Source organism: Cydia amplana, chromosome 2 (assembly GCF_948474715.1).
Source record: "Cydia amplana chromosome 2, ilCydAmpl1.1, whole genome shotgun sequence".
Classification (NCBI taxonomy): domain Eukaryota; kingdom Metazoa; phylum Arthropoda; class Insecta; order Lepidoptera; family Tortricidae; genus Cydia; species Cydia amplana.
The window spans coordinates 15,604,556-15,629,051 of record NC_086070.1 but is presented as its reverse complement, the minus strand read 5'-3'; the positions used below and the strand labels follow the sequence as shown (position 1 = coordinate 15,629,051).

General features: G+C 39.1%; 3 protein-coding genes across 5 annotated transcripts in view; 2 read left to right on the top strand and 1 right to left on the bottom strand.

Moving 5' to 3' along the window:
• The window catches only part of LOC134658783 (S phase cyclin A-associated protein in the endoplasmic reticulum), a 68,089-nt gene extending 53,108 nt beyond the window's left edge, over positions 1-14,981 (bottom strand). Inside the window, exons 1-9 of the mRNA XM_063514428.1 lie at positions 14,816-14,981; positions 13,277-13,443; positions 10,454-13,168; positions 9,512-9,683; positions 8,745-8,820; positions 8,468-8,570; positions 7,763-7,852; positions 7,100-7,258; positions 5,858-6,028 (exon numbers count right to left, since the gene is read on the bottom strand). Of these exons, the coding sequence (XP_063370498.1) occupies positions 5,858-6,028; positions 7,100-7,258; positions 7,763-7,852; positions 8,468-8,570; positions 8,745-8,820; positions 9,512-9,683; positions 10,454-13,168; positions 13,277-13,443; positions 14,816-14,900 (3,738 nt within the window). The 5' untranslated portion in view covers positions 14,901-14,981. The remainder of the gene's footprint in view (positions 1-5,857; positions 6,029-7,099; positions 7,259-7,762; positions 7,853-8,467; positions 8,571-8,744; positions 8,821-9,511; positions 9,684-10,453; positions 13,169-13,276; positions 13,444-14,815) is intronic.
• Positions 14,982-15,483: 502 nt separating this feature from the next.
• LOC134657756 (small ribosomal subunit protein uS17) lies at positions 15,484-18,728 on the top strand. 2 transcript variants are annotated; one of them, XM_063513331.1, is made up of 4 exons: positions 15,484-15,562; positions 16,415-16,531; positions 17,975-18,180; positions 18,584-18,728. In XM_063513331.1, the coding sequence occupies exons 1-4, from the start codon at positions 15,551-15,553 to the stop codon at positions 18,705-18,707; spliced, it is 459 nt and encodes a 152-aa protein (XP_063369401.1). In that variant the 5' UTR covers positions 15,484-15,550; the 3' UTR covers positions 18,708-18,728. The 2 variants fall into 2 exon arrangements, with proteins under 2 accessions (XP_063369401.1, XP_063369394.1); XM_063513324.1 differs by lacking the exon at positions 16,415-16,531 and adding an exon at positions 16,240-16,368 and having other exon boundaries at positions 15,522-15,562.
• A 2,071-nt stretch (positions 18,729-20,799) lies between these two features.
• On the top strand, positions 20,800-24,496 carry LOC134657740 (MIP18 family protein galla-1). 2 transcript variants are annotated; one of them, XM_063513313.1, is made up of 3 exons: positions 20,800-21,030; positions 21,112-21,375; positions 22,927-23,175. In XM_063513313.1, the coding sequence occupies exons 1-3, from the start codon at positions 20,886-20,888 to the stop codon at positions 23,022-23,024; spliced, it is 507 nt and encodes a 168-aa protein (XP_063369383.1). In that variant the 5' UTR covers positions 20,800-20,885; the 3' UTR covers positions 23,025-23,175. The 2 variants fall into 2 exon arrangements, with proteins under 2 accessions (XP_063369383.1, XP_063369377.1); XM_063513307.1 differs by lacking the exon at positions 20,800-21,030 and having other exon boundaries at positions 21,234-21,375; positions 22,927-24,496.

Sequence of the window (24,496 nt, the reverse complement as noted above, 5' to 3'; positions counted from 1 at the left end):
CATACATAACACCTCCAACGTTATTTTATAGAAATTTGTAGACAGTATAACAATACTTATAAACGATTGACTTTCTAATAAGTTTATTTAATGATGGTCAGTCCCAATAGGTACATTCACGTTAGTATATTTTAAAACAAATACTACCACTATCCTTCGCACGACTTGTTTACCTCGCTGTACACCTTAAAAATCTTTCGTGATATGTATCGTCTGACCTAAATCTTACAAAAAAAATCTTTTAGTGCAAATAAAATACAGGAAGAGAAAAAAAAAAAGAAACTTAAAAATATTAATTATCTTAAACTGAAAGACAGTATACATATATTTCTGAGTATTATACTAACAAGTACACAATAACAATGCTTTTTTTTTATAAAATTGCATAGGTACCTACTACATTTATTTCATTTAATGAGAGTAAGTAAGTTGTCTTTAAAATTAATTTTACTCGGTAGGTACGCTACAACCAAAATAAGATTTAGGAATGTAACCAGCATAATCTTAAAATTAAATGTTAACAGCTACATACATTCCAACTTGCGAATATTAGTCTATATATGCATAATCTAACAATGTTAGGCATCCACACTTAAATGTACCCAATAATTAGCAGTACCTATATAAAAAAAGATTTACAATGGCAAGTATTCCATACAATCCTTAAAGTAACTTAACTACGGAAAAGAAAATGAAATTAATCTAGTTAAACAAAAATACTTCCTCGAACCCATATCTGATTGGAGGATTTCGATTTCTAGGGGGCTGATACCTCGGAGTCGGTTCGGGCGGTAAAATTTCGGCCCCGCTCGCGCCACCGCGCTCGCCCGGACTGCTCGGACCTGCGGCCCCCGACTGTGCCCCGTCACACGGGAAAAGTAACAAAGTATTTCTCGAACGCCGTTTTATTTGGTCGACATGACGATGAACAATTTCGCCCGTAATAGTTTCTACCGCGTAATCAGAGCTACCCTAATTTTCTTTAATAACTCCTTCGAGCCACTTGTCCGCATTCCTCGAACTGTAATTTCTGTACCAAATCATGTCACCCGCCTGAAAACCCCGGTGCGCACCGCCAGCAACGCGTTGTTGCCGCGCCTGCGCTGCGCGCGCGTGCGCCCCTCTCTCCGGTTTTAAACAATCCAGTCGTGTGCGTAAACTTCTACCTTGTAAAATGTTGGCAGGACTGTCCCCCGTCATACTATGTATTGTATTTCTATAAATTAAAAGGAATCTACTCAGAGCTACTTCCGCATCGAGTTGCTGTTTTTGTGCCTTAAGCAAAACGTGTTTACATATTTTTACAGCGCCCTCCGCAGCTCCGTTAGACGAAGGGTGGTATGGGGCTGTAAATATATGCTCCACGCCGTTACTTTTAATGAATAATTGGAATTCGTGACTCGAAAAGGGGGGTCCATTATCTGATACTACCTGCTTAGGTATACCAAACCTAGCCCAGATTTCTCGCAACTTAGCGATGACAGCGGCCGCAGTGGTACTCGTCATTTTGATAGCCTCGATCCACTTAGAACAAGCATCTACTATTACTAGGTACATAACTCCTGCGAGGGGCCCTAAAAAATCTAGATGTAACCTGGTCCATGGGCGTTCCGGCCAGGGCCAGACGCGCGGGGCCTGCGCCGGCGGTGCACTGGCCGTCGCCGCGCACACGGTGCACGCACCGCACGTCCGCTCGATCTCTTCATCCATGCCCGGAAACCAGGCATAACTTCTCGCTAATGACTTGGTCTTTACGACTCCCATATGAGTTTCATGCAGTTCCCTAATAACCTTTTCTTGGCAGCCCCCCGGTATTACCACTCGGTGTCCCCACATGATGCATCCCAGTTCTAAATAAAGTTCCTTCCTACGATTGAAATATGGTTTCAATTGTTCTATTTCTACGGAATCTGGCCACCCATCTAAAATAAAACTTGTTACGCGAGACAGTAATGGATCTTTTTTAGTTTCATTCTTTAGCACTTTGTAATCTAATAGCAGGGCGTCGGAAGCAAAGTGGAGATAAGTTTGTTCTGGCTCCCTTTTCTCATTCTCCACTTCACTTACTTTATGCGCCTTAATAAGTCGTGATAAGACATCCGCCACGTTTTGCTCTGATTTGACGTATTCTATGTCGAAATCGTACGCCGACAAGCATAAAGCCCATCTTTGTAATCTACTGGCCGTCATACTTGGTACGCCTACATTTGGCCCAAAAATACTAACCAGGGGCTTATGATCTGTTCGCAAAGAAAAACGCCTACCATATAAGTATTGGTGAAAACGTTTTACCGCAAAATAGATTGATAACGCCTCTTTATGAATTTGGCTATAATTGCGCTCAGCCGCAGTGAGCGCGCGCGACGCGTATGCTAAAGGACGCTCGGAGCCATCGGGGTAACGCTGAGCCAAAATGGCACCTACTGCGAAGGAACTAGCGTCACTTGTGACCACCACCTCTGACGCGGGGTCGTAGTGCGCGAGCACTTCTGCACTTGACAACATACTCTTTACCCTATTAAACGCTATAATCTGTTGTTCACCCCACTGCCATCTCCTGTTTTTGTAACAACGCATGAAGTGGCGCCAAATAATTACTGAGATGCTTGACGAACTTAGCATAAAAATTAACCATGCCTAAAAACGATCGGAGTTCACTGACATTACTAGGGTACGGCATTTCCAAGATCGGTTTTATTTTAGATTTGTCAACACTTACACCACTTTTGTCGATAACATACCCCAAATACGTAACCTTTTCTTGTAAAAATACACATTTTTCCTTTTTTAATTTTAAACCATGCCCCTGCAACCTAGCTAGAACTGTATTTACCGTTGCTAAATGTTGCTTTAAGTTACTCCCCGTAATCAAAATATCATCGTAGAACACGACAATGTTATCAATACCCTGTAGAAGGTTACTCATCAACCTTTGAAAAATACCTGGACTGGAAGCTAAGCCAAAAACCAACCTATTATATGTGAATAACCCCCGGTGCGTGTTAATGACCGTATATTTCTTTCATTCATCATCTAATAACACTTGAGAATATGCTAGTGAAAGATCTAGTTTTGTAAAATATGTACTACCACTGAGGCTACTAAACACATCTTCTATTCTCGGAACGGGATATTTGTCGACCAATAAAACTTTGTTCAATGTTACCTTGTAATCGGCACAAAGGCGTAAGCTGCCGTCAGGCTTACGTATGGGAACGAGTGGCGTGGCCCAGTCGGAGGCATCAACAGGCTCGATGACACCGGTGCTCAACATGGAGTCCAGCTCCGCGTCGACGCGCTCCCGGAGCGCGTAGGGCAGCGGGCGCGCGCGGTGGAACACAGCGGCGGCGCCCGGCCGCACCCGCAGCGTCGCCGTCCCGCCCGTGAACCGACCCAGGCCCCCGTCAAACAACTCTTTATGCCTGCAAAAAATATCGTTCACAATTTCATTTTCCGTTCCCGATTCTACAAAGTTTAATGGCAAAGGCACTTCGGCCCGTAACCCTAAATGTGCCATCCACTGCCGGCCCAACAAATTTGTCCTGTTCCCGCCCCTGATGACATACAAATCGAGATTCTTTCTAATATTATTACACTCCACTGGTACAGTAATATAGCCCAAGGGTCTAATCTTACCATAATTATATAATGTTAAGACTATATCACAACTACGTAACGGTACGGACTGGAACAAATTCTCATACACTTTGTCACTAACACACGATATAGCGCTCCCCGAGTCAATTTCCATTATAAGACGAACATTATTTACACTGATCGCTATGCTCACCGGTTTGTAATCTGCTAAGGACATCAGATTAATGCACTCGTCCTCGGAGCACTCGTCCACCTCCTCCGTAGATTGATAATCGTTGTTCTGTAGCCAATATGCATTAGCACTCCGGCGTGGGCCTCCGCTGCGCCCGCGCGGCCACCGCGACCGCGCGCCCCGGCCAGTGGAAGCGCCATCTCGCCGCCTACCCGCCGGCCCACCGAATTGCTCCATCGGGTTTGGGCAAACGCGCCTTAAATGACCCATCTTCCCACACCTACTACACACGAAACTCTGGAATCTGCATTCCGTAAAGTTATGATAACGGTCCCCGCACGCCGTGCACCCGTTTTTAAAATGAACTGCACTCATGTTTTGTTGATTTTGTTGTCGCGAGGCGCTCCCAAATTGCGCTGTACTAGGCTTGGCTGTGCTGGCACTTGCATGATGCACCCCCTCCGCCGACGTCCCCGCGCCCCCGCTAGACTCCACCGCTAGTGCATCCCTTTCTGCCGCCTCAAGGTTCGATGCGATAGACACAGCTTTCTCGAAGTCTAATTTCGATTCGGTAAATAATCTTTGCCGAAATAAATCGTTACTCACCCCGCATGCAAATTGATCGCGCAAATTGTCGTTAAGTGTCGTTTTAAAATCACAATAGCGAGATAATTTCTTTAACTCCGCTACGTAATCCTTTACTGCCTGACCTTTGCCCTGACGACATTGGCGGAAGCGAAAACGTTCTGCCAACACAGATGTCGGTGGTTGGAGATGATTTTCCATTATTTTCACAACCTCTGCATATGTTAACTCCCCTGGTTTTTTAGGGCTACATAGGGTTACCATTAACTCATATGCTGCATCACCGATGGCCGAAATCAATACCGGTAGCTTCATGTCGTCTGCGGTCGAGTTAACCTTGAAATACATTTCCACTCTGTCCACATATACTCGCCAATTTCCATTACTTATGTCGAATGCACTTAACTTGCCGATGGTTGTCATACTTTCACACGCGAAATACTTCGAAAAAACTGTATTTTACCAGCCCGTCGCCAGTGATAAATAAAAGACTAGGTGTGGTTCAGTAGATGATCATTTAATAACTAACTGTCAAAACCTTTCCTACAACTACCTACATACATAACAGAATGAAAGACCACTATGTAGGTGATATGCAAGAATTTGTAATCTACGTGCCGGATTCAAGCACATCCAACTCAGATGAATATTTTAATTCACTTCGACTTCGATTACAAAGAATACAACTTTTTCTAATAATATATTTCTTTATTTGTAAGTTCGTTTACTAGGTTCTGTTAGTTACAACATTATATTTCATATTTAGCAGTGACTTTACGGTGAAGCAAAATATCGCAAAATGAGAGAACTGGACATATCCCAATAAGGCCTACCTAATTATGCACTATTTTTATATCCCAGTTCTATTGCACAATTTCTACCCGATCTACCCGGTTTTGTATTAAAATAACTGTTGGACTGCACAGATTAGGCAGTACATAAATGAGACTCTATCTTGTTTGGTACTAAAATGACAGTTGTATTGGGCAGATTTTTAACTAGTTTTAGCAGTTTTGTCAATCGCACTGTCACTTTTTAGTATCTGAAACATAAAAACAAGAGTGTGTTTTAAAAAGAAAACTAGTGCCTGCGCTAAATCAGAGGATTGAGTTGACGAGCGGACACCACCACCAGGCTCCGTTTAGTAAGCCGTGGCAAAAAACCGGAACGAAAGGGATTCAAGTACCGTGACCTTTAGTGTCGTACTATAATCACGTGACCAGTGTTGTCAGCATAGCATAAACCATAAAATAGCACTGGCGCGCCCTCAAATCCCACGACTCTTCTCTTTCCGCACAGACTCTAACTTTAATATTCTAAATTCGTTATGACAGAATTTACACAATGCTGACATTTAAGGGCCAGTTGCACCAACCACATTTGACAGACTGATCAACATCACTCGGCAGAGAACTATGAAAATTCCCATACAATAACATTTTGCGAAGGCTTTAACGGTGACAGGCGGTTTGGTGTAACGGACCCTTAAATATTGAATCGTACCTTCTCTCTCGCCGCAATGTCCCTCTCCTGCCTTTTCATCTCTCGCAGGCCATCGACGCGTCTGTCTCGCTCCCTCCTACGCTCTAACAAGGTCTGCACGTGTCGCTGTCTCTCTGCTTCAAGGGCCTGCCTTCTAGCGCCGACGGCAGCCTCGCGTGCTGCTTTTTGCTCCTGTGAATTTTTAAATATTACATTACAAACATAATAAACAAAATCAAATCAAAGTTAAATAATAATCCTCATATTGCGTTAGTCGTTAGTCACCAAGGTCATCAATGTAACTCAGAGTTCAAGTGACAATGAGCGAGGCACATTGCTCGTAGAGCTTACGGCGGCAAAGAGAAGGCTCCCAAGCTCCCAATAAGATGGAACGTTGATCTAGTCAATAGTAGTTTGTGTTACAAGGGATCAAAATGATATATTTCCGTCAAGGGCGTACATTGAATCCTGAATGGAGCTATGGATTCTACAATAGAATCCTGAGCGTAAAGAGGGATTCAAGTGTTAACGCCCAAGACGAAATAATTTTGATACCGTGTGACAGATACTGCTTTTCACATCAACTATGAGGAAAATAAAAAATCTTAGTGTTGACACAATCTGATGCTTGAACAGATTATTTAAGCTAAAAATATAATATGCATAAAAAATTAAAAATAGTGTGCTAGAACAGAAGTGTTACTTTTGACTCCTAGCAGGGAGGAAAAGTGCCACTTTGATCCCTCCTAACAGGGAAGAAAAAGCTCTTTTCCGAATAGGTGGTATGAAAAATCTCAAGCACGAGTGCAGCGCCCGACTGGGAAGGCCGAAGTTCTTTGTCCAGTATTGGACGCTTGTAGATGATATGACACTACCATCTCTTATATTCTCACGGAATCTAAATCTACGCCTTACGTTTCATGTGCGGTAAATATGGCTAAAGCTTTGGTTTCCTCCGATAGCGGTGCCGTCATATAGCGGCCGTCTCCATACAAATACTACGACATCCATATTTAGCCGTATTATTTAGTATGGAGACAGCCGCTATATGACGGCACCGCTATCCTAGGAAAACCGATCTTAACTCTGCCCGCAACTTCCCTGCGTTGAATGATGATGATGATTGAACAAATCTATCCCATGTCTTTTTCCATTAAACTCTCAATAAATGTTGTTATCTATTTCGGTCCAGCGGTTAAAGCGTGAAGCGGTAACAGACAGACAGACAGCATAACCGGGCAGCTGCCTTAGACTAGAACTTACCAGTTTATTAAGCCGGTCGCGCCTCACCCGCCTGAGACGAGTGGTGTGTGTCCGACATTGGTCCAGGAACTCGTGTCTTCTGTTCTCCGCTTCTAGCTGCTTGATGAATGCAATCTCTCGCAATTTCTCTTCCTCGTCGTGCGCTTTGCGGACGATATCCTGAACGTAAAACATGGTAGTTTATTACTCTGTTGTACAAACAACAACACTCTTAAGTGTCCATCGGTGGACCGTATGCCTTTTGTAATAGGGTTTACGAACTGTCAGTTAACAGTGTGAGCGATGGTACAAAAGCAACGATGCCTTAAAAGTGATATCGTTTTTCTTCAAAAGTGTCATGCCGAGTAATTTGCTTAGCACCGGTGGCGAGGGTTAATTCGAATTGATTTATTTCTTTTTAAATACACTAAGTACAGTGGGCCAAGAAAGTGGTCTACCACCCTACGGTTGAGGTTCGTTTGAACGTCATGAGACAACAAGGTCGACACACGTACGTCAACTGTACGTCATTGTCTCATTGTCAACCTTAGCGATCGTTAGATCTCGCAGAAACTTTTGTCAAAACTGGTAGACCACTTTCTTGACCCACTGTACCTAAATATAAAAGTATTTTAACTGTTATACAATAACAAGAGATATCCCAAAAAAAGTACTTTAGCTTACTTTTAAATGTTGATCCCGGTTTTCTGTCGCCTTTTGCAGTCGGCGTTCCATTCTTAGACGCTTCTCCTCAATCAGCTGATTCTTAGCTACCTGCAAGATAAGCATATTTAATATATTATTTACTATTGCCATAGAGAAAAAAATACATAGAGTGCTCACTCCATACATCCGTTTTAGTACCAAAAAGACTATTAGCATCTAGCATCGAGTAGCGGAACTATCAGTACTGCTACTTGACAATAGATGTAGCACCGACCGGAAAGTCTTATGCTGTTGAGACAAGACTTTCCGGTCGGTGCTACATCTATTGTCAAGTAGCAGTACTGATAGTTCCGCTACTCGATGCTAGATGTAGACACTGAAATTAATAGTAACTGATGTATGGAGTGAGCACTCTTGTCTTACTTAAATAAGTAAATCTCTATGCTATTGCTTAATACGTGCCGCAGCTTGTTGCACGCAATTCCGTGTAACTTAAGATCGGTTTTCCTAGGATAGCGGTGCCGTCATATAGCGGCCGTCTCCATACTAAATAATACGGCTAAATATGGATGTCGTAGTATTTGTATGGAGACGGCCGCTATATGACGGCACCGCTATCCTAGGAAACCAGAGCATTATAGACCTCAAAGAATTATTCTACGAGTACATGAACAACAAATTGCGTTAGCGCTGTACATTATTATTTTAAACCGCAGTCTGTACCTTAACTTCTTCAACTCTGGCCAGCAGTAGGTGTATTTTCTTAGCCCTCTCTGTTTGGTATTCCAATCTTTGTCGTTCAGCACGCGCCTGTTTAGCTTGGAGCCTGAAAAATTAACGAACAGATGTATTTGGACAGCAAAAGACCAATGTGATGAGTGATGAAACTTGAAATGTCTTTTTACTCTACTAATGTTGAATGATACGATAGAGAAATCCTTTATGTGATTTGTGGACGTAAATTGAACATGAAATTATCAAATGTAAAAATATGGTTTACCTTCTTAGCGCATCCTGAAAGCTACCACGTCTTTTGATTCCTTGTGAGAGTTTGGCATGAAGTTGCTGAGCCCGACCTGCCATTAACGTTTTAAGACGAGTTTTAGTGTGATCATTCTCTTGTCATTCAACTAAAGATACTAAAGCAAGCGTATTTCAAAAGTCAGGTTAACGTATACGAAATATAAACCTGGGAGCTTGATATGAGAAACAAATAGATTTTTTGTTCATAACCGTCGACAGCTCTTTGATTTTTTGTTCTTGATCTCTATCAAATATCGCAACTTTGTAGGTATTTGTCACCCTTGCACAGGACAAATCCAAGATGTAGAAATATAAAGAGACAATTTCAACATACCTGGGTCCCTAGCAACGAGTGCCTCTAAAACGACCAGCGTGTCGACGCGCTCGGCCCAGGACATCCCCGCTAAGGCCGTCTCATACTGATCTTCAAGGCTGGCCGCCAGTGCACCCAGGTTTTCAGGTGCAACTTTGTAGGTATTTGTCACCCTTACCAGGACAAATCCAAGATGTAGAAATATAAAGAGACAATTTCAACATACCTGGGTCCCTAGCAACGAGCGCCTCTAAAACGACCAGCGTGTCGACGCGCTCTGCCCAGGACATCCCCGCTAAGGCCGTCTCATACTGATCTTCAAGGCTGGCCGCCAGTGCACCCAGGTTTTCAGGTGCAACTTTGTAGGTATTTGTCACCCTTACCAGGACAAATCCAAGATGTAGAAATATAAAGAGACAATTTCAACATACCTGGGTCCCTAGCAACGAGCGCCTCTAAAACGACCAGCGTGTCGACGCGCTCTGCCCAGGACATCCCCGCTAAGGCCGTCTCATACTGATCTTCAAGGCTGGCCGCCAGTGCACCGAGGTTTTCAGGTGCCGCCAGTGCCGTCACGTCTTCACAGAGAATCTCCGCGTCCGTCTTGGTAACATAGACAACAAATATTAATCAAAAAGGAAACCAACCAATCCCTTAATTCTTTAGGTGCTGAAAATACAAGGTGTCCCAAGAAGTAGTCATATACTGAAGCTGGGAGGTAGAGGACCTAAAGGGCTATCTGAATCACCCCCATGTATGTTCCGCGATTTTTCGTATTTTCGGAGTTATGATTTTTTTTAATTTTTCACCTATCGCCGAGTACGATGAGATTTTTATTTATGGTGACTTCAATTATTGCGGTAGATGCTTGATTTTTTTTGTGTGCTAAGCTGATAGATAGGCCAATTCAGTATGGTAACATTTACTATCGTTAGATCTTTGAATGGAATTTAAAAAAAAATTAATGCCAAGAAAGATAAAATTACCCAGTATGTTCACAACTTCAAGGGCGCTTAAAAAAATAAAACATACTGGGTAATTTTATCTTTCTTGGCATTAATTTTTTTTTTAATTCCATTCAAAGATCTAACGATAGTAAATGTTACCATACTGAATTGGCCTATCTATCAGCTTAGCACACAAAACAAATCAAGCATCTACCGCAATAATTGACGTCACCATAAATAAAAATCTCATCGTACTCGGCGATAGGTGAAAAATTAAAAAAAATCATAACTCCGAAAATACGAAAAATCGCGGAACATACATGGGGGTGATTCAGATAGCCCTTTAGGTCCTCTACCTCCCAGCTTCAGTATATCACTACTTCTTGGGACACCTTGTATATTAATGTAGTACTTAAAATTGCTCACCTCAGTATCATCCGTCTCGGTATCCAAGTCTATGTCCGACACTTGCTGTAACTCCATTATCTGACGATTCAACAGGTCTTCTTCCTCGCACAGTTTCCTCTGGTCTACATCAGATTGGAAATCCAACGCCCAACTAATCTTCTTCTCGTTTTCCTCAATTTGGGACGTCATCGCTGCGATCTCTGACATTTCCGATGGATCAGCTGATTTTAATATCTCGTTATGATTCGGCATCTGGTCGTCATCTTCGAGGTACTTAAAGGTAGATCTAAATTCTGCCTTCCATTTGTCAAAGTCAAACACTTCTTCAGTACTCTCTTGGGACCTGGCTAAACCCGTGGTCAGACTTTCTAATGAGGAATGCAGGCGGTTCTTAGTCAGTTCAGACGATTCGGAATCTTTAGGCGTGTCTTTGACTTTTTCCGCTTTCTTGGAGAGTGCTTTGCTTCGAGCTGATCTCTTTAAACCAGTGACATCTGATTTCTGTCTAATCATGGCTAAATTCGTTTTGGTTTTACTGTCAACCCTATTCTTAGAAGATACGGTAACAACCTTTTCAGGTTTGACTATTTGAGGCTGCTCAGATTTAGCTCTGTCTACCTTATTAGCAGCTGTTGCGTTAATTATAGGCTTGACTTCTTGTTTAGGAGACTCTATCATGTTTAATGTAGGCAGGCTGGTAGTTGCAGAAGGCTGATGGAATCTATTAGACCAATGTGATTTACACTGTTTCTTCGATTCGCGACTCAAACGCCTAGATTTCACAGTAAGCCAGCCATCATTGTCATGCTTATTGCTATCTATGTTAAGCACTTCTACTGAGTTAGCTGCATCGTGAATTAGTTCTAAATCATCTGGGACTAGAGTTCGTAAGCTCTCACTCGATTCTAGACGTGACCTATCAATTTGTGTAACAATAGTATCAGAACTACTATATTCCTCGCAATCTTTAATGTTTTCAAGTGCACAGGTTGACTTTTCTTTTTTATCTAACTTTTCGTTAACTTTTAGACTCGTAGGCCTTAATGGACGTTTTTTCACTTCTACCTTGGGCTGATTAAACTTCGAGTCACCTGAACCCATTTGGACATTTTTATTTACTATTTTTTTAGGGACGGTATTTTTATTCACGACGTTGGACGAAGCATCAAAGAGACTGGTCCGACCAGTGGTCAAATTAAATGGGTAGCTACACTTGCTCGCTTGATTTCTCTTTGGACATATTTTTTGTGTTTTAGAAGCTGTATTTGGTCTAATTTCTACAACAGTTTTACTTCTAGCTAAAGGTGTAGATCTTGCAAGCGTTTTTATTTCTATTTTGGCAGTATTTGCTTTAGGTTTAGCAGCTGCTTGTGAATAAGCAGGTCTTACAAAGGTCTTTGTATCAACTTTCGGCTCAGGTTTTTTAAAATCCTTATCATCCTTGAGCTCGTCCTTATTTTTTACAGTATCTTTCACTTCTGGACAGTCTTGGGAGTCTACATCATTAACTTTTTTTTCAACCAATATAGCATCTTTAACTTCTTGGGTATTTGCCGTATTATTTTCCATCCCACTTGGATTAGACACCACTTCCTCTTTTTTTATTGCTTCTTTTTTAGGAAGTTCGTCAGCTTTATCGTGCTTTTCTTCAATTGATTTTGTCGAACTTTCATTGGAAACATCTGCAAAATTATCTTCCGATTTCGTTGGAGATCCGTTATCAGTAACGGCATCGATTGCAACTTTATTTTCAGAGCCAGTTACTGACAGACTTTTTACAATAACGTCATTTATTGTTTTTTTGTGAACAACTTCATCATTATTTTTCGTTGAGTCTGGGTTGACTGCACCATTGATTTTCTCGTTAGCAATCAGTTTATCTGTAATATTAGACTCAACAGTTTCATTTATTACTCTTTCTGTTTGCGCATCTATATCTTGGTTGATAAGATTATCATTTTTGACTTTATTATTGACCAACTGCTTGCTGAGAAAATCATTCTCCATGGCATCTAATGAAGCTTTAGTAGCCTTAGCTTGTGTAGACAACTCTTTATTAGGCACTTTCTTGGCATTATCGGGTACAGCTTTATTTTTGGAAGATTTTACAACTACTGGTTTAGGTGAAACATTTGAACATTGTTTTGCTTTGCCTATTTCAACTACGAGCGGTTCCAGTTTCTCGGCCTTTTCGTTTTGAACCTGCAAGACCGGCATTTGTTTTTCAACATATATAACGTCTTTCTCTTTAATATCTGTTAGTTTTATTTCTTGTTTTAGTTCAGTTTTAGTATTAGTAGTAACTTTAGAAGCTGCTGCTATTTTATTGCTAAAGAACTCAATATTAGCTTTAGGGCTAGTTGCATGTCCTGAGGAAACTCTAGGGCTTATCTTGCCGCTACTGGGACTGGCTTTGCCAGTTAGGTTTGGGCTATTTTTGCCACTTGGAGTATTATGTCCAGAAAGGCAAGGACTATTTTTGCCTGACACAGATGGAGAACTTTTAACAGAATGAGCACGTCTTGATTCCGGGCGGACAAAATCTGTCTTTCGTATCTCCCAAGCTAAACTCTGAGGCCTTTGAGGAGGAGGAGTATTATCATACTCCCATTTCAGTCGAAACCACTCTCCTAAGGCTTTAAAGTCTCTTGTATAATTTTCTAGCACTAATATAACTTCTTGGCACTCATTTAGGTTTTCGTGAGCTTCTACTGTATTATATATTTCTCCAACCTGTGAAAAAACGAAAATTTCGCAACAATGTTAGGTATTTGTGTTTTGAATATCATGGTCTAATTAACATCTTCAAAGAAATCTTAGAACCGATCCCAGGGAGCTTACCGCTCGTTGCAGGTCTCCAAACAATAGCGCCCAATATCTCGCACGCAGCTCCGAGCGCTTGTCGCGTCCGGCTGAAGCCGAGCGGAGACGCGAAGCGGCGGGCCGAGGTGGAGCGCGTCGGGGCGGTGGGAGAGTAGAGCGCGGAGGTTTACGGGCGAAACGGGCGGCTGCAACACGGTTACGTCAAATTCACAATTCAAACTTTTTCTTTATACATTTTAGACGACGTAAAGCGCCAACCGCCATAAGGTACCCATTACCCGTGGAGTGTCACAAATAAAGATGATGTGATTTTATTACTATCCCTTTGACATGATGTAAACACTATGGCATAATTGCTGTACTTTATGGATTGAATAATGTTAAACCTTTGTTTGAAAACTCCTGCAGCGGAAATGTCTAATTGAAATTTATGTAATTGGCAGAAAGTCAAATTCCAACAAATATAAAGTAATGTCTAACACTTGAAGGGTAAATTAATGCAGCAGATTAAAAATGTTTCAATATGATTGATCTAAACTTCTAAAGTATGGTTTCCCCCAATATAATTTTTTTTATTGTCTACTTGTATTATAATGCACACAGCTGTATTAAATATGAATTGGTATTCTAAATATCTATTAAGACAACATTGAGTAATAATGTTTTGATCACACTTATCATATAAGTAATTGAATAGCAAAAAGGCACACTACAGTCTACACATTGCAATAATCTTAATTACATTTTTGCTGTCATGATCACTCCGGTATTATTTAAATATATCTCCTACAGTTAAAACTGGAGTACTTGATATTTATTTGACCTACTACCCATTTTTTAACAAATTAAACATTTTGTTTGAGTTTGAAACCTTTTAAGCGTTCATACAACTACAGATGGCTTATTTTAGCTTTGATATTTTAGCCTTTATCAATCAACAGAGCCCCAGCTCCAAATAACTTTACATAATCACATATTGCAACTATTGCAAGCCATGTAGCAAGAATTAACTTAAAAATTTACTATAGTATAATATAATAAAAACAATTTACTGTATGGCATTATGCTCTGTTTACTGGATAACATCAAATAAACATTATTCACTAATTTTAAGAAAAGATGTTGAGTCATGAATACTAGATAAAAATAAATGTGAACTCTATGAAGGCAGATGCACGGTTGTTTTTAGAATACCTAAATCAATTTTAAACAGTTTTATGAAGTGAACCAACCATGTTACGGCCATGGAGGAAAAAGGCAGTATGGTTCAGTCAAATTCAGACATTTTTATTATCTCTTTTATGGAAGTATATGTCATGTTCACTGAAGCTTGATATTAGGGCATAGAATCAGTGTAGGTAATTCTTATAGAGGTTAAATAGCAAGCAAATTATAATGTAAATGATAATGTTTACCAATACACGTGACATTACAAAATGGCATTTCCTAAAACGTTTTATAATACAAGTGTTACCTACGCCCACGGCAAACTACAAGTAGGTAGCCAAACTTCAAGCTGAGAACTAACAAAAGAATGATGGTTTATTAGAAACTTACTGGGTGTATCGACTGCCACGTGAAAAGCTACGAGATTCCTTGCTTCTCTGCCTTCTTCCTGTACCAATTGCCTCACTTCTTCCATGTTAAACTAATAAGAAACACTGTTTAATCGAAGAAAACAAAAACAAAAAGGCAATACTAAGATCATGATTTCCTTGCTTAAGGGCACATTCCATAAGTTTTATGCAATCGTCAGTAGTTATAAAAAGTATAAAAAAGTAATTGCGGTTACAGATTATTTAAGGATTTCCAGTTTTTATTCGAATTACCAAAAACGATGGGTATTTTCATAACAATTCCCGTTTGACAGTTTAGTTTATAAATGTTGCCAGTTATACCAAGTTCCACAAAAAAAGTAATTTTGTGAGCACGATCATATCTATAGTTGGTCAAACCAAATTGTCAGTAAATAAGAACAAAAAAACTATACTCATCCTTTTCTTTTGAGTGATAGTAGTAGTGTAAGACAAAGATAGTATGATTCTCACTGTCTATGTTTGAAATAAGACAGTCCTTTGACAAACTATAGTTTTATCCTTTTCTTTTGAGTGATAGTACTAGTGTAAGACAAAGATAGTATGATTCTCTCTGTCTTTGTATGAAATGAGACAGTCCTTTGACAAACTATAATTCTTTTTTCAATCAGGGATTAACAATACTGGCAACTATATTATAATCTTTTTCAAGTATTGTATTATAGCAACATCACCCTTCTTTTCGTTGTCAAGCAAGATGGCGGATCAGGTACGTTCTGGTTTTCTGGGGAAAATCATAAATTTTCCTTGGAAATTATAGACTTTTACTACCAGAATATGTATCAATGTTGTGCAAACACGTTTCAAATAAATAACTGTGAAAAATGAAAGTGTTAGAAGTGATAATGTGCATATTGTGTTCATCCACGTGGGAATCGATTTTTGACCGGTTTTATGAGCAAAAAATACTTTATAATTGATACTTCCCAGTTTACCCTTACTTTTGTATTAATTTTATTGCCTAGTTGTATTATAACGCCAATCATTTTTAATCGTGATGTATCCTTATAGGTTAGTTAAATGATGTGAATCTACTATCACATCACAAGTCACAAATCCACATTATATTTTTAAATTGCAGTTAAATTACCTACATGTTGTTGTATCTGCATTTTTATCTAAGACTTATCGAAAAAGAAGTAATCCCTTGGTAACAGATAGTAGTCTCAAAAGATGAGGTTATGTTATTGTACTCCAAAATTATCTAAGTGGCGTTTCCGTAGTTAGTACATGTAGTAGTTGAATAAATTTAATGTTACCTTATTATAATAACGGATTATAAGATTGTTCTGATAAGTACATCAGCTCTTGCTTCTAGCTAATAATATGCGTTATTATACTAAGATGATAGCAATGAACATGTACAATGTAAATTAAAAATTGCAGACGGAACGTTCATTCCAAAAGCAACCAACGGTTTTCTTGAACCGTAAAAAGGGCATCGGCGTGAAGAGGAGTCGCAAGCCTCTGAGATACCACAAAGATGTGGGGCTTGGGTTCAAGACGCCCCGAGAGGTAACGCATGTAGTGTGCCCGCTAATGTGTGTTTTTTCTTTCGTAGACAGAGAAAGCGTTTCAGAAACAGGCTACGGTCTTCCTCAACCGCAAGGGGGGGCTGAAGAAGAAGGACATGCGGCATTCCAAGAATGTTGGGTTAGGCTTCAAGACTCCCCGTGAGGTTTGGCTCTTTTTTCAGTCTCTGGTGCTCGCTGGTGGTGGCTTATCAACGGTTCATATACAGGGAATCATGACATTTTGCTCATATATGATGTGTGGGAATGGCTTTCTTAACAATTTAACAGCTGGTATCCTAATGTTATAACTTTGTTATCTATGTATTTAACCGATTCGGTGTGAATGGCACGACAGGCGTGTCATCATATTTTATGGCGTAAGGCACGCCTTTCGTGTCATGAAATAATTGTTCGCTGCCGAATGGCACATGTAATGAAACTGTTAATGTAAAGAATAATATTTTCATTGGTTTTATCTCATCAACAATATTAACATGTGCACTGTCCGTGCCCTATAAAGCCCCAAGATTAACAATACGGATTGGGACAGTTAACATGTTAAAATTGTGGTTAAATGGACTAACCTAGCATGTTTCATAATATAACTAAATATTGAAAACCATTATTTATTGGTATAACTAACTGGTAACATATGTATATTGAATATGTTATTTTACTTTGTGGGATGAATTACTTATAGCCATAGAGAAAAAAATACATAGAGTGCTCACTCCATACATCAGTTTTAGCACTAAAAAGACTATTAGCATCTAGCGTCAAGTAGCGGAACTATCAGTACTGCTACATCTATTGTCAAGTAGCAGTACTGATAGTTCCGCTACTCGATGCTAGATATAGACACTGAAATTAATAGTCTGAACTGATTTATGGAGTGAGCACTCTTGTCTTACTCATTTCTCTATGCTTATAGCAAACACCTTATTACATGTCACTTATGTTATGGGTCATTTAACTTCTTAATAACAATTTACAACCAATCAACTGCAAGTTATTAATCAAAAAAGGTCTCTTATAAATTTGCTTGTACTTATACTAATATAGTTTGTCAAAGGACTGTCTCATTTCAAATATAGACAGAGAGAATCATACTATTTATGTCTTACACTGGTACTAGCACCCAAAATAAAACAATGAGTATAGTTTTTTTTGTTCTTATTTACTCGCAAATTGGTTTGAGCAACTATATATCACTCTACTAACCCAAAACTGTCACCAATTAACAAATAATTAATGAAGTATTTAATCCTGTTAATGAAATTAATAAAACTTTTGGGACTGTGTAAAATGATGATACCCCACGACGGTCTTCTGATCAACACCTGATGAAAATCGTGTTTCTAACCCAACCTCTGATTACACAGTCCATTGATATATTTAATACTAAATAACTAAAAGATACATGCTTTCAAACAGCCCAAGTAGAACATTTTTTTAAATGTTGATTTACAACTTCCTATTTTTCCATCTCGCATCTGTATCGATAATCCATATTTTTATTTCAATATTAACCCAATATTCATTATGTGGTGGAAGAAAATCATTACCTGACATTAGTTATTGACTTAATCCTTTACTTATGTTCGCAGGCCATTGAGGGAACCTACATTGACAAGAAATGTCCTTTCACTGGCAATGTGTCCATCCGTGGCCGTATCCTTACTGGCGTGGTCCAGAAGATGAAGATGCAACGCACCATCGTCATCCGCCGCGACTACCTGCATTACCTCCCCAAGTACAACCGTTTCGAGAAGAGGCACAGGAATATGTCAGTCCATCTGTCACCTTGCTTCAGGTGAGTTAGAATGTCTTTTTAAATAACAATTACATATTGTATAGTTGACATATTCCTCTACTTCAATGTGGAGTGACTAATGGTAGTAACATCATGTACAACATGTAAAATGTGTAAATATGACAAATTCAATTCTGAGTCTTCAAAGTAGCTGAGAATCTTAATGTAGCTGTCAGACAGCAGATTTATCTACTTTTAAAATCCATAATAGCTGGTATCTGGAGTAGGTATGTATTTATAAAAATGGATACTTTTGGTACTCAAATGATGATACTCACACGACGGTCTTCTGAATAACCAATTGACGATGATCGTGTTTTAACCCAATTCTGATTTCTCAGATTAATACTTGTCTTGCAAATGTTTAATGACAAATCTTATCAAAGAAATTATTCAATTACAGAGACGTGGAACTCGGAGACATTGTCACGATCGGCGAGTGCAGACCTCTGTCCAAAACCGTGAGGTTCAACGTGCTGAAGGTCTCGAAGGGCAAGGGCTCCAAGAAATCCTTCAGAAAGTTTTAAAATAAAGTTACTTATTAAGTATTTTCAGTCTTTATTTTCTTTTTGCATTGATTAGTGTTAAACAGGAGCGTATTTATACTGTATGAACTCACACAACATCAATCGATGTATAAACAGGCCCTTATAGCCAATGTACACATTGATTAAGTGTGGATATATACATTTGCTACTATTGCCAAGTAGTAAATGTATGAAATTATGAATTCGCGGTATCGTCTTGGGTCGTTTCGTTTTTCGTCTTGATTATTTTGGTTTATGACGTTCTAGGAGGCGCGGCACTATGACGTCTTGTTCAGAGACTGATGCGTTCTTAAATTAGTCCTATTCTACTTTCGTCACGCATTCTACATTGAAAGCCACCGACGATTGTGTCGAATGTAGAATGGGAGACGAAAGCAGAATAGGACTAATTTAAGAACTTGACGAAAAACGAATGGGACAACCCAAGACGATACCGAATTCGCACTTAACACTGATCAAAGTGTAAACCGGGTCTTATTATTTTATGTGCTTAATTTGGCCGCATACACACCAAGCCAATGAACGAGAATGAAGGGCTTTCATTGGTTCTGTCTGGATGGTTGAGCGTTCGCCGACGATCCGGAGCGTGGCGGCAACGGATGCAATCATTCGGTGAGGACGGTTTGCTGAAGGCCAACGAACAAACTCAAGTTTTGTAAAGATTTATTGAAGTGAAAACTTCTTTAGCGGCGCTGTGCACTTTTTGTGATTGGGAAAAAATGTTAAACTCGTAACATGTGTCACGTGACCGTAAGACGGACACGTGACCTGATCGAAAAACTTAAATTTCAATTTCATTTTTTTTTAACTTCAATACTTCAATGTCATTGAGTTTTTCTTTATTGATTTAAATGCCATCTAGTGAGTTTCGCTCTAACTGGTATTAATATAACTCGAGTACTAACAGTGATGTGCTTAAAAGTGATTGAGTTTTCACTTCTGCCGGCACTCCCTGAGTGCAACCCGTTGTTTTTTTTTTAAATAATTATGATTATTCAGCACCTGCTTTCGCGTAGTTTTTATATTTCTTGCTAACTAATTGTGTATCAAAACTAGCATTAATAATAGAGTTTGCAACTGTCTAGGTTTTTATAGATGGCACCAGCAGCATAGGTTATAGCTGTCTCTAGTTTTGTTCTAAAAGATATGGCTTAGCGGCATCCTAGCCATAAAATTCAAGAATTGAACACTTAGTAGGTTGATATATTTAAGCTCATGCATGGTACAGTCGGTCGGCACTAATTTCGGAGGAAATTCTACGCGCTGGCGGCCTAGCCAAGGCATAGAGAAAAAAATACATAGAGTGCTCACTCCATACATCAGTTTTAGTAACAAAAAGACTATTAGCATCGAGTAGCGGAACTATCAGTACTGCTACTTGACAATAGATGTAGCACCGACCGGAAAGTCTTATGTTGTTCAGATAAGACTTTCCGGTCGGCGCTACATCTATTGTCAAGTAGCAGTACTGATAGTTCCGCTACTCGATGCTAGATGTAGACACTGAAATTAATAGTCTGAACTGATGTATGGAGTGAGCACTCTTGTCTTCATTTCTCTATGAAGCCAAGGTGACAATCGCTTGCGCTCCGCCATCGCCATGTATTTAATAATGATTTGATAAAAAAAATTGTAAATAGCGCCATCTGCCAGCGAGTAGAATAACTAGGAACCATAAACAATGTCATTTTTACGTTCCTTTTTTTTTTAAGTGTGTACAGACGGCCACATCAAACTGCGACCTTGATGCGGTCTCATATATATATTATACTACTCTTTGGGTCCGGCCCACGTTCGATCGTGTGTAAGATGGTCCGCCGTACATAACGGACCAACATATACGGCTAAAAGTGGTTAAGGTAGACTCCAAGGCATGGCACTCTCATATATATATTATACTACTCTTTGCTCCAAGGGTAGCAAAATATCACTTACTGACACGCTCGATGTCGAGTAAGTACAAAAAATCCTCGCTTGAGCTCCCCTACCATGACATTGTCAATTTGATTGTACCGCCTAGAAGCTCCTTAAATCCCTAACATATCATAGAAAAAAGTAGCTTGTCTATGGATACCTGCACTTTGCGCCTGACAACACAAACATGTCCGACTTGTGCATAATAGAGAAGGTATAAATTAAATACAAAACACAAACGATATGATATCGTTTTTTTCCAAACTCTCTTTAAATAACACACAGAAACCACCAGTGGAGCTTGCTAAGCCAGCTTATATGGACAAAAGTGCAAGTTTACAAGAGCTCGGATACAATGACGAGAATGACTTGAGAGAGACAATTTATGGTTTGTTTGTATGAAGTATATGCGGATATTAGACTGTTTGTTATTTCACGTGATTATTTAACTGAACTGTGGTGTTTTTAGACTTTTTGCGGACCATACGAGACCCCGAGAAGCCAAATACGCTTGAAGACTTGAAGGTTGTTTACGAAGAAGGGATTTTTGTGAAGGACCCAACGGAAGACAAAGTGCCTGTTATTCGCGTTGAATACAATCCGACAGTGCCTCACTGCTCTTTGGCGACCCTCATAGGACTGTGTATAAGGATTAAGATCCTGCGGTCGCTGCACCATCCCGTGAAACTGGATATTTATATCAAAAAAGGCGCACATACAACTGAAGATGAAAGTAAGTACAATCTTCGGGTCAGATCGCTCATTGCTATATATTTATTTCCTGTGGCACTTAAAACTCATATCTATTAGACTATAATTTCTTTCATATCTCACATATATCTCACATTCAAAACATTTCAATATTAATCAAAATAATGTCTGAATAGATTTTACAAACCATACAATTTTATATGGTTATTTTCGTTGCCATTACCTTTATGTTGACATTGTTAAGTGCTATACTCCATTAAGTAAACTATGAAAGTTATCACTATTTTGCAATGTTTGCTTAAATTGTGTTTATCAGCAGTAAATGTTTGATAAACAGGTCAAGTGGTGATAATTAACAAGATAACATAAAATTTTATTTATAGTATTCTAACTTTTTAAAATTAATTTAGTATGCTTTCAAATCACTGCAACAACATTGTATACTGTATGCATGCCTATTGTGGCACCTTTATATTTACAAACAAATTAGCTATAAGTTGTAGAAACATAAAGTCGTGATTTACATATAGTCAGCTTGACGTTATACTAAGTTACTAACTCACACATGTTAGCTTGACAATTGTTTTGTTTTTGCTAGCATCTATTTGATCTATTAAAATAGTTAAAATGAAAATAAGTGTAGTTGAACATGATCATCTTCATATCAGCTGGAAAACATTCTGCTCAACAAAGGCTAAGGCAGATTAGAGATAGATTTTTACTTAAAGTTTATTGCAGATACAAATGAAATGTCTTATAATATAGTTTGACATATTTTATAATTTAGACACTTCCATATGTATAAAATACTAAGTTTTACCACCATGACCTTCAAACCTCTAACAATGATATTGTTATCTTATTCATTAGGTCAACAGATGATATATTAAAATATATCAAATGCTTGGTCATGCTGCCGAGCTGCCAGTCTATTTGGAAAAAATCTCAAAACTTTCACAAGAAATGAAGGAAAGTTTCGATTCCCATCCAAAAATATGAGAAGTTGTTTTGAAATATCCATGTGAATATTTCGCAACTTTGGAAACTTTCTGATGGCACATCAGCATCATATGTACTGAAATAACCCAGTTGATGAATGAGTTCCAGTTCCAGTATGTATGTTGGGTACCTATCAAACCAAAGTTTACAAAAGGCAAACCTAATGCCAATTGCCATGTCTCTTTTGTGAGGAGGTTGTTTCAATGTCAAACAGAGTAATACTTTGATTTGCGTGCAAATTATATTTATTTTGTCTGTAACAAGGGCAGTGTCATTGGCTACTGAATATGTTTCAACTTTCTTTTCTATTACAATGAGTCACTTTCTCTGTTATGTTATTCATTTATTTACTCATACCAAATGCACCCTCTAGACTCAACAGAGATAGTTACCACTGATTAGACCATCTTAGCATTTTCCGAGTTACACTCTAAAGGAGCCCAGGGTCCTTTGGCAACTTAGTTCCTAAAATTGGTGTGGGCACTACGAAAATAACTACCATTTGACCCAAAGGAAAAACTAGGCCTTATTGGGATTATACCTTTAATTAACAAGAATTTTTTTCTTGTTTCAGTCAACAAACAGATCAACGACAAGGAGCGTATTGCGGCCGCAATGGAGAATCCAAATTTAAGGAACCTTGTTGAGAACTGTATCGCAGACGAAGAATAGAAGTTTACTAGAAAAACTTTAGAGTAGTTACCATGGCACCGGACGCAGCATTCTCAAACCTCAGTGACAAGAACGAATTTACTAAGTTCACTAGATTCCTCGCCTATAAAGGCGTTCAGGTCATAGTAGAATCTAGGAAAGGAGTAAAAATTGAGCTGACCAGTAAGCCACTAACTTCGGACTCTGATTGGTTCAATCTCCAAATACCAGACTCGCCAGAAGTCAACCAAGCTACGAAAAATGCTCTGCCATCTGACAGAGTACTGGAAACCATACGATCACAGTTGCATGTTGAAATATCAGTGCAAACTGAAGATGGTGATGAAATGGTACTGGAACTGTGGACTTTGGGACTTGATGAGACACAATTTGATACTTCTCTCAAAGCAATGAACACTGTTTATTTCCGAATGGGCATACTTTTAAAGTCCTTAATAACTATCACAAGGATAACGCCAGCCTATCATTTATCACGAAAACAACGAATGGAATCTTTCACTATATTCTACAGGGTATATAATGGAGAACCTAAAGTTAAATCATTAGGAGATTCTGTGAAAAACATCCAAGCTGGAACTCTTAAAACTCCTCTAGGAGGCCTATGTTTTTCCGTTGCTTACAGAACCAACTTCTCAATATCACCCAATCGAACAGATAAGAGTAAGACCTTACTTTTAAAGAGTGATCACTTTGAACTGAGTCCTAAGCACGTAATATTTGAGTGCAAAAAGAAAAAAGAACAGAAAGACAAAGAATACAAGCCATTAAAACAAGTGGACCTGAATAAACCATTACGGTTAGCTGCTTTTGTTGATGAAGAAGTTATTCAGAGAGCTATAGAGGAGTTCTTTAAAAAGATGCCTATCCCCAGGTTTAGGCAGAGGGAGAGGCCCAGAGTCAAAACGCCCCCTAAAGTATACCCCATAGAATCAAAGAGCACACAGGACTTGGACACAACTATTCTCTCAAAGAGTCCAACATCTTTTGAGATGCCTCCTAGAAAATTTGCCGGTTTCAGAAGCGAAACAGAGCCCCCATTGAAATTGCTTCAATTTCCTTTCGCTGACAACCACCCCATTAGAGATTTAGCGGAGTTTTACAAAGATTTCTTTAATGCTCCTCACTTGAAGTTAGCTGATGAGTTGGCCTCTATTAAGAGCTCTGAATCGGTTAAGGAAAATATTGAAACCAATGATGATTTATCTAAAGACTTGGAATTGTATGAGAGTTCCGTGCAAGAGTTTGACGATCTTTTAGCTGAGATGTGTCGTTCGGCAGAATGGAGTGGGAACTAGGGAACATTGGTGATGGGAAAAGACTGATATTGAATGGTTACTATAAAGGTTTTAATGTTAAGCCAGGTATAAATTACTTGATGTGAATAACAAGGTAGCAAAAATAATGAGTGTGTAACAGTTGCAGTCTGCTGTAAAGGTTAAAATATATATAAAATTCAAGAACTGCATTTGTTT

Coding starts and splice junctions, on each gene's coding strand:
- LOC134657756 (XM_063513324.1), top strand. Junction 16,369..17,974: donor GGTTCAAGACGCCCCGAGAG/GTAACGCATGTA, acceptor TTATGTTCGCAG/GCCATTGAGGGAACCTACAT. Junction 18,181..18,583: donor CATCTGTCACCTTGCTTCAG/GTGAGTTAGAAT, acceptor ATTCAATTACAG/AGACGTGGAACTCGGAGACA.
- LOC134657740 (XM_063513307.1), top strand. CDS start 23,057: ATGGCACCGGACGCAGCATTCTCAAACCTCAGTGACAAGAACGAATTT.